Genomic DNA, 13,798 nt, shown 5'->3' with positions numbered 1-13,798 from the left:
CACCATTCCCAGAAAGTTGTGGGAAGGTTGTATGCAAAATAACCATAGAACAACTACGCTCTCAACAAACTCTAAGAAACATATGGTTCTCAGAACGTTATATGCGAGCTGGGTAATCGCTTCAGGAAAAAGTTTGGAAAACCAATTATCCTACTAAGGCTCTTGTAAGTTGTTTCTGTATATTCTGTTTATGTCTCTCTTGTTGTCTTTCTCGATTTAATTGTTTAATTTCAAATGCTTTATTGGCATGAGTGCAAGATACAATTTTGTTGTTGGATTTAAACAAAACTAACTTGGTTATAGGGTGATATGAATGTTGTAGAATGTACTAGAGTGACTGAGAGTCACATACATAATTTCATAGCCCTGTGGCCACTGACCTTGACACGAACACAAAGCAACAAAACACGATAACCAATGAGAAAATCTAGGAAAGAATACAGTGGATAGGAGCAGACATTTAAGGAGGTAGTCGTCTCTTTCCGTCTGTCCATGTCTGTCTCTCGCTCTGTCTCTCAATGTGTCTATTGCTCTGTCTCTCGTTCTGTCTCTAATTCACTCATTTCCTCTGAGACCTATGACTTTTGCTGCAGTTTGGTGTGTCAGGTGACATCAGTAGTCATCTTGGGTATTCTGACTGAGCTTAAATCCCAGTTCATTTGGAAACATCAGATTAGCTTCCCCACAACACCTGTAGTTACAATCTATACCCTCACACGTCAGAGAAATGTCAAAATAGAAGGGAAGACACCAGTCTTTCTACATTGTTTACACATTCTACAATTCCACATAATATTCAGAGAATGAAGCTGACACGTACAGTCCATCTACTGTGTGCCATACTATTTATGTCATAAAGTGTTCTGCATTCATTTTCACCCAACCAAAGACAATTTCTCAGTCATCAGTAATTGCTGTCTGGTCCACAGGTTCATAGTTTGGATAACTGAGATTTCTTAACAACGACTCTGAGAGTACAATGCAGTATGTGTCACACTTGCACACCTCACACAGTGAGGCCAATAGTTACAACGCTTGAGTCAATGGATGAGAGTCATGGCAACCAGTCATTTGGATTTAAACTGGGGTTCATCATCACCCTGGTAACAGCATTTATGTCTGACGTGTTCCCAAATTGTCTATCACCGTGGATACAGTGTTCATTACTGATATCCTGTATTATTCTGGGGTTCAATAGCAGTATTTTTTTGTTTGATACCAGGTTCTTAAAAGCCAATACTGACTGTGTGTGTGTGTGTGTGTGTGTGTGTGTGTGTGTGTGTGTGTGTGTGTGTGTGTGTGTGTGTGTGTGTGTGTGTGTGTGTGTGTGTGTGTGTGTGCGGTGCATGCATGTGTACAATCTGTCATGGTTGATGCCCCCATTCCTGGTCTTGACGTTGGTGTAATCGGGTTTTATAACTAGTTAGAGGAGGACTGGAAGCAGTCAGAGACTCCAAAAATAAACACACAGCCATATAAATAAATACATCCCCCAATCCACTACCTCTGCCTCTAACTGCAGCATTTACACAGTAAAGCGCTGGTGGGCTCCAGTAGGTAGAATTTGAAACACGGGGCCTGTACCAATAATACAGACGCATAAACAGTGGATCAGAAACAAACTATCAATTATCCATGACCATGACATCATGTACCAAAGAACCCCAAATGAGGGTAGTTATGTAGCTCAAATAACGGTGGGAGGATAAGCAAGAAAAGATGTTCACCTCTCTTGATCTCTCCATTTCTCTTTCTCGGTCTGTTTTCTAAATTCTTTCTCAAACTGCCCCCGTATCAAACACCTATACATTCAGTCAGCCTCCTCTTCTCTCTGTCTCTCTCTTTCTCTCCCTTTCTCTCTCTCTCGCTCTCTCTCTCTGGTCCCTCTTTAGTCCCGTTTATACCTGGTGCTAACATGTGTCCTTTGTCCTGATCTTGTCTACATTCTAATTTTGCCCACATTTCCCAAAATGTGTTTACGCATGGTATTAAAATGTGTCTGTTATCCATCCACTGTGTCTGCACTGTGAACAGATTTCCTGGTCCCTTATGCAAATTATTTCACAGCTATTCTTTCAAAATAATATTTATTTAAATATTGTAAGACACATATTGATGTTCTCAGTCAATGGTACCATCTGCCAATGATTTTTGAGGGCAAAATAATCATGATTTAAATAGTTACTCTATCCCAATCTGTCGACACTTGTAAGATATCCAGACACAATGTGTGTCTGACTATCTCCAGAGGTGGGCAGGATGATCTGATCACAATCAGATCACAATATGTCTTTTGATTGTCTACACCTTTCTAAAAATGTGGGCACAATCAGAATGTGGACAAGATCAGGACAAAGGATGCAAGTTAAAACCAGGTATAAACAGGGCTTCTGTCTCGTCCTTCTCTTCCCTCTGTCTCTCTCTCTCGTTCAGATGTTTCTCTCCCAGTCCCTCCCTTGATTGAAGCATCAGGAACTCTATCATTCCCATCTCTTGTCTTTCGCTCTAGAAACCAATTTGTTTATTTTCCTCCTCTTGTATCTCTCCGTCTGTGAATTACCTGAGGGGTATACTACAGGAGCAGCATCGATGAGTTAGCCAGCTAACTTTGATAAACAACCAGAAACGTACATATTGTATGTGTTTTTGGTTGTTAAGTAGACCATGCCCATTTTAAGTTTATATCTTAAATAAATAATTTCAGAATATTTAGGCAAGTTAGCAGGCTAACTCCTTGATCCTGCATTGGTGTATACCCCTCTTTTGCCCTGCTAACACATCTGGTTCTCTGAGAGCAGATAATGACAAGGCTTTGTTTTGTGTTTGGTCGTGTCTGAGAAGAAGCTGCTGAGACTCAGTCGTTCCTTCATTTTTTTGTCCTTTAGCAGACGCTCTTATCCAGAGCGACTTAAAGGAGCAATTAAGTGCCTTGCTAAAGGGCACTTCAACAGATTTTTCACCTAGTCAGCTTTGGGATTCAAACCAGTGACCTTTCGGTTACTGGCCCAACGATCTTAACCGCTAGGCTACCTGCCAGCCTAATTCTCATACTGGCTGCTCTTTTGAATCTTGTTTTGCTGCTGCAGGCTTGACCTGAAATTTCCCCCATGTCTGGTTAAACGTCTGAGCACAAACCAAGTTTTCTCCCTAACCACAGAACCACTCATCTCTCTCTCTCTCTTGTTCTCTCTCTCTCTCTCCATCTTTCTCTCTCTCTCTAGTCCATCACCCAGGGGATTAGGTCTATTTTTACCAAGGGGGTAATCTTCTTCTATAAAGACAGTCTAAAGAGCGAGGGTCAAAGAATTTTACGGGGTTATATGAAACATTTCCCCTTAGTTAAGCATTAGTCATAACCCACTGGGCAAAAAATGGTTGAATCAACATTGTTTCCACGTAATTTCCTCCCCAGAAAATCTATGCGATGACGTTGAATCAACATGGAAAACTAATTGGATTTGCAAAAAATAATCAACATAAGGGTATTTCATCTTTTTTCAAACAACTTTTACCTAAATGAAACGTTTTGATTTCACATGAAAATCAACTAAAAGTCAATCAAAACTAGACATTGAACTGATATCTGTGCCCAGTAGGAAGACAATGATTAATTCTCTATGTCATGATCTAGCCAAGAAACTAGAGCACACTTACTCCATCGGCAACAGAACATGGCATACCTGCCCGTCAAAAACTTCTGTCTTCAAAAACACAAACTCTGAAAAGAGGTCTCTGTTTTTCTCTGTCATGCACCCCTCTAAGAGCGAAACAGTACATGAGCGGAAGCAAAACAAAGCAAAGGAAAGGAGAGCGATTAAAGCCATGAAAGTGGTGGAGGTGGGAGACACAAACCAGGTATCAGGATCCTGACAGAGAGAGACAAATCAATAAAGAGATTAAATCATTTCCTTATTTCCAGAGGGCAGTAGAGCTGAATGAGTGGCGAGGCTGAAGAAAGGTGCTGTCTTCCTGTCTAAAAGTCCCACAGGACAGGACTGGAGGGTCTGGCTAACCTCCATTTAGACCATAACAGAGTACTCTGTTCTCATGAACATCCAGACGTCGCCTTTGGTGACCACTCAGCCCAGTTAAAAGTGTCTATAAAACAGAGTGATTGATTATAACTCAGTGGACCATGAAGGCTTTAATCTCGCAAGCCTTCTAAGAATGGCTGTCAGGTGAGACTATTCATGTTCATCTTCTACCCTACCTTGAATCGGAGCCCTGTGGTGCTGTAATCTGGTGTCACATCACCAAAAGGCAGACAATTAATAAACCCTCACATAATCTATGGCAATGGCAAGCTAATAAAGTATTGGTTGCCTCTGAACACTGTTCAAAGTGTAAAACCTAATTTATATGCATTCATACAAATCAAGACGTCTAATCGCCAACAGCATGTAATGGACAGACAGGCCTGTAATACAGTTGTTGTTCTCTCTGTAATGAAAAGATTCTCTGTTTGCTCAGTCTTTTCATGTGCCAGATGAATCCAATCCACTGTGGGCAATTTAGCGACAAAGTAGCAACACAAGAAAATAATGACAAAGTATCTGACGAGTTTCTGTTGGCATCCCAACATTTAATGGGTTCCTTTGTCTGCTTATTAAAGGGGAACATCTAATAAGCAGCAGAGGTCGTACTTTTCACAGAAGCACACTTCCTTCAGACTAATTTACTACACTCCTAATTTTCATGCAAATGAGGCCCCTACTTAGGGCTTAAAGCTCCTTATAGAATCAGACTTGTGACATTTACACATTTAGAAAGGCACGGAGAGGGACTTAGGAAACAACAGACTGTCTAACTCCAATCCCCGGAGAAGCTGGGAAAGAGAGAGAGAGAGATCTATTCAGAGAGAGTCAGCACTCTATTCAGTCCTCTCCACTCCATGTTTCAGGTGAAAAAAATGATGGTGACATTCATTACTTGCACAAAGCATTGTGGGTATGTGGTATGTTCACCAGACCAGATGGGGGTGGAGGCTTCTATTAAGGGGGCCATAAATCAAAATACAAAGCCATATAGGCAAATATCTGACAGCTTCCATAGTATGACTGTACATGTCTATCCAGCTTCCAGAGTAAAGTTCTCTCTAAGGGATGCTCGCAATATAGCCCATATTCAGTAACAATCCCAGTAATTGGTACGTTCAATGCTACCAGTTTATTAGGTACACCTGTCTAGAACAGGGTCAGACCCCGCCTAGCCTCCAAAGTAGCCTGAATTCTTCGGAGCATTCTACACAATGTCGGAAACGTTCCATAGTTGCTGCAGATTGGACAGTGGTACATAGGTGCTCCCGAGTGGCGCGGTGGTCTAAGACACTGTATCTCAGTGCTAGAGGCATCAATTCCAGGCTGTATCACAACCAGCTGTGATTGGGAGTCCCATAAGGCTGTGCACAATTGTCCCAGCGTCATCCGGGTTAGGGTCATTGTAAATAAGAATTTGTTCTTAACTGACTTGCCAAGTTAAATAAAGGGGAACAAAATAATTCAACATTCATGCTGTGAACAGCCCGTTCCATCTCATGTCAAATATGTTCTATTGGGTTGAGGTCTGGGGACTGTCCAGGCCAATCAAGTAAACTGAACTCGCTGTCATGTTCCAGGTAATGTTTTTCCACTCCTCAATTGTCCAGTGTTGGTGATCGCGTGCCCACTGGAGCCGCTTCTTCTTGTTTTGAACTGATAGGAGTGGAACCCTGTGTTGGGTGCAATATAGCCAATCTGTGAAAAGGATCAACAAGTTGGGTGTTCCGAGATGCCTTTCTGCACACCATTGTTGTTCTGTTTATGGACCGCCTGTTAACTTAGAAGATTCTTGCCATTCTTCTTCAACCTTTCTCATCAAGTAGCTATTTTCGCACACAGGACTGCCAAAAAACTGGATGTTTTTTGTTTGTCGCACCATTCTCGGTAAACACTAGAGACTGTTGTGCGTGAAAAGCCCAGGAGGACGGATGTTTCTGAGATACTGGATCCGGTGCTCCTGGCACCGGCGATCATACTGTACCACTCTCAAAGTTGCTTAGGTCACTTGTTATGGCCATGCTAACGTTCAATAGAACAGTAACAAGATGCCTGTCTGTCTACTTTACAGTGATGTGACTCACTGCCTGTAGGAGCGATACATTTTTGTGAACAGGTTGGTGTAGGTAATAAACTAACCGGTGTATATAACATATAAATATAACCAAAATATCAACACATTGCAAAACCACATAGCTGGAGTTTCCACGCATGACTTAATCATTCTAACAATTTTAATAATAATGTTAAACAACCAACTATTTCTGTACAACACAACAATGAAGAATGTCAGCCCCAGCATACTTTGATAATGATACGATTTTGGGAGATTGTTAGACTTCAGTGCAGCTTTCGATATCATTGATCATAACATATTGCTGAAAAAACGTGTTATGGGTTAACATCCTCTGCCTTATCATGGATTGAGTGTTACCTATTCAATAGAACACAGAGGGTTTTATTTCATGGAAGCCTCTCTAATGAAAATTCGTTTGAGTATGGTGTACCACAGGGCAGCTGGCTTGACCCATTATTGTTTTCTGTTTTTACTAATGACCTTCCACTGACCTTGAATAAAGCCTGTGTTTCCATGTATGCTGAACAGTATACACGTCGGCTGCAACAGTAAAATAAATAACTGACACCTTTAACGTAGAGCTCCAGTCAGTTTTAGATTGAGTAACTAGAAATAGGCTGTTGCTAAATATCTCAAAAACTAAAACATTATTTTTGTGACAAATCACTCACTCAAACCTAAACCTCATCTGGATCTATTATTGAATAATGTGGCGATTGAGCAAGTTGAGGAGACTAAATTGCTGGCTGTTACCCTAGATAGCAAGATATCATGGTCAAAACATATAGACTCAATGGTTACTAAAATAGGAAAGAGGTCTGCTTTCTTGACATCTCAGTCAACCAAACATTTTTTTTAGGCAAGAAAAACATAAGCAAATTGCAGTTTGTCCAGAAGAGAGCAGCATGCATTGCATTTAGATGTACACGGAAGGTGAATGTCAATGACATGCATTTCAATCTCCTGTTTCAAAGTTGAGGAGAGATTGATTGCATCACTGTTGGTCTTTGTGCGAGGTGTTGATGTGTTGAAGGTGTCTGTTCAAGCAGTTGGCACACAGTTCGGACACTCATCGGTATCAAACAACACGTGCAACCAGAAGTCTCTTCACAGTCCCCAGGTCCAGAACAGAGGCTGGGAAGCAAACAGTATTAAATAGAGCCATGACTAAATGGAACTCTCTGCCACCCCAGGTAACTCAAGCTAGTAATAAAACCAGATTCAAGAACCAGATAAAAGAGCACCTCATGGCACAACAGGGACTGTGAAGAGACACACAGACATTGTTTCATGTTTGGACCCCAGAAAGAGAAGCGTCTGCCTTGGCAGCAGCTAATTTGGGCTACTAATAATTATGAAATACATACTAAATACTACAAAAAATAAATTAAGAGTTTCATTCCAAAACGCTATATATCCATTTTCAGAAATGTAGGTAAATGAGCTTTTATTGTTTAAATAAATTATGAAAGAGATTGGTGTGTTTTTTTCACTATCTAATCATTGTATGGGGTTGTTCAATGACAGACCTATTTATTTCAAATCTATCACTTGATGGTTTTATTTCAGATGCCTCACTCAGAGAAATAAGTAGTACTGCTAGGTTTTACACAGTCAAATGTAACAAATAATTACATTTTTAATAAAGAACTGTACACATGATACATTTGTGACTACAATATTGAATTAAAAATATATATAATAACTCAATACAGTAATAGGAGATATGTATGTAAAACATTTACATTTGACATTTTAGTCATCTAGCAGATGCTCTTATCCAGAGTGACTTACAGTACCTGCATTCTTCTTCAGATAGCTAGGTTAGACAACCAAATCCTGTACACTCAAATATACAGGATACGACCATTCCATTCCAGCTAAGCAATGGATATATAGCATTTTGCAAAAAAAACATTTTCATAAAAATCTAAAATCTATGAATACAACATCTGAGAACAGTAATGTAAATGTCAAATATACAAAACACACTCTTGTTTATAGACTTTGTAAGTATTATCATGTAATTCTCTGTTTTCTGTTTTTTTGTACATCTTTACTGTGCTGTGTCTGAAATCATTCAAATCCAGACAGAAAATATTTACACAAGAAGCCACCTAATATCACACAGTCAAACTCTTCAGTCATTTAGTAAGTTCACCATTCTGCGATTCTCATCGTTTTAAACATCGCACGGTGTTTCAACACAACGACTCTTTATGTCATCGTTTTTATCTGAGCAGTCAACGCCCAAATGTTTTTCTAAAGTAATCTGGTATCATTTCATTTAAATCCAATAAGCAAAAAATAAAACTGTACCAATCTTCATGTTAAACTACCTCTACAAATAAAAACCAAAGTGTGCAAGCCAAAGACAAATGTAAATGTTTAACCAAACAATGAGACAATAAAGTTTTGAACTTGAGCTGGAACTCACCATAGAGAATTGTCACCATGGAGATGGGCATGACCAGGATGCCCAGCAGCATGTCGGCGACAGCCAGCGACATCAAGAAGTAGTTGGTGGCGTTCTGGAGCTTCTTCTCCAGAGACACTGCGATGATGACCAGGATGTTACCCGTCACTGTAACGGCGATGACCGCCAGGATCAGCAAAGCAGCCCAGTTCTTGTCCACTGCTGTCATCCCCTTCACACACTGCGATGATTCCAGAATCCTTGCTTCATCACTGTAAACCCTGCCGCTATGCGTCCAGTTGCCTGGCGGAAAATCATGCACATTGCCGCCATCATTCCCGTTACACCCATTTGAAAAAATCCTGCTTTTATTTCCCAGAAGTCCCTCTGGACCATTAGGCCAAGGGTCAGGGTCGGGGTCAAAGGACGGAAGCGTTATGGCTCTGACGGCAGAAGAGATCAACTCCGATACGTTCCCATGCAGGTTCATTATGTCAGCCGCCATACACCTCCAGCACGTGCCTTACAATGACACACTCACTCTTACAAGTCTGTTACGTGGTGAGAGAGGAGCAGAGAGGGATAGGTCTGGTCCTTAAGAGTCTCCACATGCTCAGAGCTCAAAGTCAACCCTCATAATGTCTGTCAGTGTTAAACTACATGTGGGATTAAGTCAGAGGAGGCTATCCATGGGTACAGACTTCACCTCTGTTAATTCTTGAAGTAGTCGTAGCTAATGACGGACGGAAACGGAGAGCAACAATAACTTGGCAAAACTCCCCCGAACAATAGAGAGCTCTATGACTTTCGCTCTGTTCCAAGTATTCCAAACCGGAGGACAATTACCCTAAGCACGATTTCTCACATTCAATCCTTTTCTCAGGTCCACATTATTACCTGTTGATCAAAGAGGTTGAATCCATTTGAAATCAGGAAAGTATAATGATAAGAATGTGCTCAACTCTAGTGTGCCAGTTTGGACAGAAGGTATCCACACTGTCAGAAGGCAGCGTTCGCTCGGTTTAAACCTGACGTCGTCATTTCAATGGAGAAGATGAGACAGGAGGTATGTGTGTGTGTCAGGAAATCCTCAGGTGTCTCTGCTGCGCTCGCTAGGAACTGCACCTGTGTGTGTGAGTGCTATGGAGATGGATCAACAGCATAATGAGTGACGACAGGTGTCACAGACAATCTTCCTCCCTTCCTTACTGTCACACACACACACTTCCAGCCAGGTCCGCCCTCTGTGCTGGGAAGATGGTGAGTTTCGAAGGATGTGATGGATGGAAAATGGTGGTTTGGGAAAAACAGTCACACTGAAAACATTCCTCTACCTTTATTCCGTTTCTCCTTTTTTTCTTCCATATTCCTTCAGCCCTTTAGTCCAGCCTCTACAGAGCCCAGATCGTTTTGTTTCCTCTTTGACAAAAGACAGGGTCTTCAGGTCCCCTGATTATTAGGAAGTCCCCTACAGCTCTACATCTCACCTCAGCCACCAGTCACTGAGCACTACTCCACTGTGTACCGTTTCTTCTCTCTCACACACACACACTCACATGCGCTCTCTCTGCCTGCCTCACTCTCTCTCTTTCTCTCCCTCTTTCTCTCTCTCGTTCGCTCTCCCTGCCTCACTCTCTCTCTTTCTCTCCCTCACTCTCTCTCTCTCTCTCCCTGCCTCTCGTTCGCTCTCCCTGCCTCTTTCTCTCTCTCGTTCGCTCTCCCTGCCTCACTCTCTCTCTCTTCCTGCCTCTCGCTCTCCCTGCCTCACTCTCTGTCTCTTCCTGCCTCGCGCTCTCCCTGCCTCACTCTCTCTCTCTTCCTGCCTCTCGCTCTCCCTGCCTCACTCCCTCTCTGTTCTGCTCCCCTCTCCACGTACCTCTCTCTCTTCCTGTTTCACTCACTCTCTCTCTGTCTCCCTCTCTTTCTCTCTTTCTCTCTTTCTCTCTGTCACTCTCACACAGGGCAGGCTTTCTGTACTGTATTTCAGGCAGCTCTCCCTCCTGGCACATTCCAGGGTAGGTCTTCAGTTTACACACAGTAGCTTTAGGAGTTGTTCTGTGAGAGCTCGTAAAGGTATTGCTTCGCAGTGAGAAATCAGTTGAATCCAGGCAGCGTAGTGTGCATACAGGGTTCTTTCTGAGCAGTGTCTGTGCCGAGTACCACAGAGCAAGAGAACACCCTGTTGTGCACGAACCCCCCTGTTGTGCCCACCGAAGGACCACCTCATTCCTCCCACTCTGGGGTCTCTCACATACTCGCTCAAACAGAAACATGTAGGAAGACATAAAGTACAAGCACACACACACATTACATATTTAGATACATACTCAAGCACACATAAACTCAGCTAAAAAAGAAATGTCCCCATTTCAGGACCTTGTCTTTCAAAGATAATTTGTAAAAATCCAAATGTCTTCGCAGATCTTCATTGTAAAGGGTTTAAACACTGTTTTCCATGCTTGTTCCATGAACCATAAACAATAAATGAACATTCACCTGTGGAACGCTCGTTAAGACACTAACAGCTTACAGACGGTAGGCAAATAAGGTCACAGTTATAAAAACTTAGGACACTAAAGAGGCCTTTCTACTCACTCTGAAAAACATCAAAAGATGCCCAGGGTCACTGCTCATCTGCGTGAACATGCCTTAGGCATGCTGCAAAGAGACATGAGGACTGCAGATGTGGCCAGGGCAATGAATTGCAATGTCTGTACTATGAGTCGCCTAAGACAGCACTACAGGGAGACAAGACGAACAGCTGATCGTCCTCGCAGTGGCAGACCACGTGTAACAACACCTGCACATGTTCGGTACATCCAAACATCACACCTGTGGGACAGGTACAGGATGGCAACAACAACTGCCCGAGTTACCACAGGAACGCACAATCCCTCCATCAGTGCTCAGACTGTCCGCAATTAGCTGAGAGAGGCTGGACTGAGGGGTTGTAGGCCTGTTGTAAGGCAGGCCTACAAGACATCACCGGAAACAACGTCGCCTATGGGCACAAACCCACTGTCGCTGGACCAGACAGGACTGGCAAAAAGTGCTCATCACTGATGAGTCGCAATTTTGTCTCACCAGGGGTGATGGTCAGATTCGTGTTTATCGTCGAAGGAATGAGCGTTACACCGAGGCCTGTACTCTGGAGCGGGATCGATTTGGAGGTGGGGGGTCCGTCATGGTCTGGGGCGGTGTGTCACAGCATCATCAGACCGAGCTTGTTGTCATTGCAGACAATCTCAGCGCTGTGCGTTACAGGGAAGACATCATCTTCCCTCATGTGATACCCTTCCTGCAGGCTCATCCTGACATGACCCTCCAGCATGACAATGCCACCAGCCATACTGCTCGTTCTGTGCGTGATTTCCTGCAAGACAGGAATGTCATTGTTCTGCCATGGCCAGCGAAGAGCCCGGATCTCAATCCCATTGAGGGTCTGGGACCTGTTGGATCGGAGGGTGAGGGCTAGGGCCGTTCCCCCCAGAAATGTCCGGGAATGGGGTAACAGAGTGGTGTAACATCTCACATGAAGAACTGGCAAATCTGGTGCAGTCCATGAGGAGGAGATGCACTGCAGTACTTAATGCAGCTGGTGGCCACACCAGATACTGATACTGTTACTTTTGATTTTGACCACCCCTTTGTTCAGGGACACATTATTCCATTTATGTTAGTCACATGTCTGTGGAACTTGTTCCGTTTATGTTTCAGTTGGTGAATCTTGTTATGTTCATACAAATATTTACAGATGTTAATTTTGCTGAAAATAAACGCAGTTGACAGTGAAACAGTGACATTTCTTTTTTTGCTTAGTTTATATTTAGATACATACTCAAGCATGGATAGATGTACTGTTTGCATGCAGGCAGACAGGTACAAGGAACATAACAGCCCCACTCAGACCTTTCTCTGAAGCCAACAGCATGACCTTGAGTCATGAGAGCGATAACGGAAATACAAGGATAAAATTGGATTAATATAAATTATGTATAGTTATATGAAAGAGATTTAAAAAAAAGTTTGTTTAACCAGGCAAGCCAGTTAAGGACAAATTCTTATCTACAATGACGGCCTACACCGGCCAAACCATTGTGCACCACCCTATGGGACTCCCAATCACGGCCGGTTGTGATACAGCCTGGATTCAAACAAGGGTGTCTGTAGTGACACTTCAAGCACTGAGATGCAGTGCCTTAGACCGCTGTGCCACTCAGGAGCCCATATTCATGGTGACAGCCGGCACCACATAGTGACAGCCGGCACCACATATAGGGTGATCACATAGCAGCAAATATGTTGAATGAGCAACTAATGAGCATCGGAGAGCCTCACAAGTTCGACGAAAGAACCTTATCTTTCAATCTAATATGGCTATTTACTTACTTTTGTAGCTCTTTGTCAGAAGCACGCTTTTTGTAAGTAGTTAGGCCTAAAGGTCCTCTCCAAGTTTTTAGCTGGAATTTAGCCCGAAAGGATTTGAGAAATGTGACAATTGGCCTATGACATTGGCCTAGGTCTCGTCTTGCGCTGTGCAGAATATTAGATCTCAACAGTGATTGGAGACGTGTTTAACATCATCAGTACCACATCCTTATGATATATCTAAGCACAACATGACTGCAAGAGACATGTTGGAATGTCTGACTGAAATATGTGACAAATCAGCCTTTTTTTACAAATTAGTGGTGTTTTTTGGATTATGTGTGTATTGTTTTGTATTGCTACTGTAGGTATTACTGCACTGTTGGAGCTAGAAACACAAACATTCCATTGCACTTGCGATAACATCTGAAAATCTCTGTATGCGGCCAATAAATATTGATTTGATTTGATTTGTTTGGATATGTTGATAAAATGCTGGACAGTATTGTTTGGTTGCGGGACAAAGGGAAAAGTGCAGGACTGTCCCGCACAATCTGGGGCATGTGGTCCCCCTAACCACATAACAGAGAGGACTCGGCTAGTTTGTTTGCCCTTTCAATTAGCTATATGCTAATTTGTGTAGCAAAGCGCTACACTGTGGTGGTGTTGACTGAATAAGTCAACATTAATTAGAGCTGAAAAAAACCCTGATATAAGCAGAGGCTGCTGCCTGGCAAAGATAGCTGCCTACATTTATACACACACGCAACACAACACACACACAGGCACACACAGACACAAACATACACAGCCCCACACACGCAAAACACACTGTAGTGATAAAACGAGGCAGTTACAGACACATTATATTACCACTCTGACAGTCAGACACACTCAAAAGAC

At 42.6% G+C, this 13,798-nt stretch overlaps 1 protein-coding gene across 2 annotated transcripts in view; it reads right to left on the bottom strand.

The window, feature by feature from the left end:
- LOC129820914 (5-hydroxytryptamine receptor 2A-like) overlaps window positions 1-10,661 on the bottom strand; it is a 35,181-nt gene extending 24,520 nt beyond the window's left edge. Inside the window, exon 1 of one of the 2 annotated variants that reach the window (XM_055878028.1) lies at window positions 9,862-10,661. In XM_055878028.1, coding sequence (XP_055734003.1) covers window positions 9,862-9,892 — 31 coding nt within the window. In that variant the 5' untranslated portion in view covers window positions 9,893-10,661. Of the gene's footprint in view, window positions 1-8,548 lie in introns of both variants that reach the window. The other variant, XM_055878027.1, reaches the window with a different exon arrangement.
- Window positions 10,662-13,798: the final 3,137 nt, after the last annotated feature.

The sequence above is a fragment of the Salvelinus fontinalis genome, chromosome 23, assembly GCF_029448725.1.
Source record: "Salvelinus fontinalis isolate EN_2023a chromosome 23, ASM2944872v1, whole genome shotgun sequence".
NCBI classification, from domain to species: domain Eukaryota; kingdom Metazoa; phylum Chordata; class Actinopteri; order Salmoniformes; family Salmonidae; genus Salvelinus; species Salvelinus fontinalis.
Note: the sequence above shows the minus strand (reverse complement) of the source record. Positions and strands in the feature narration are given on the sequence as shown.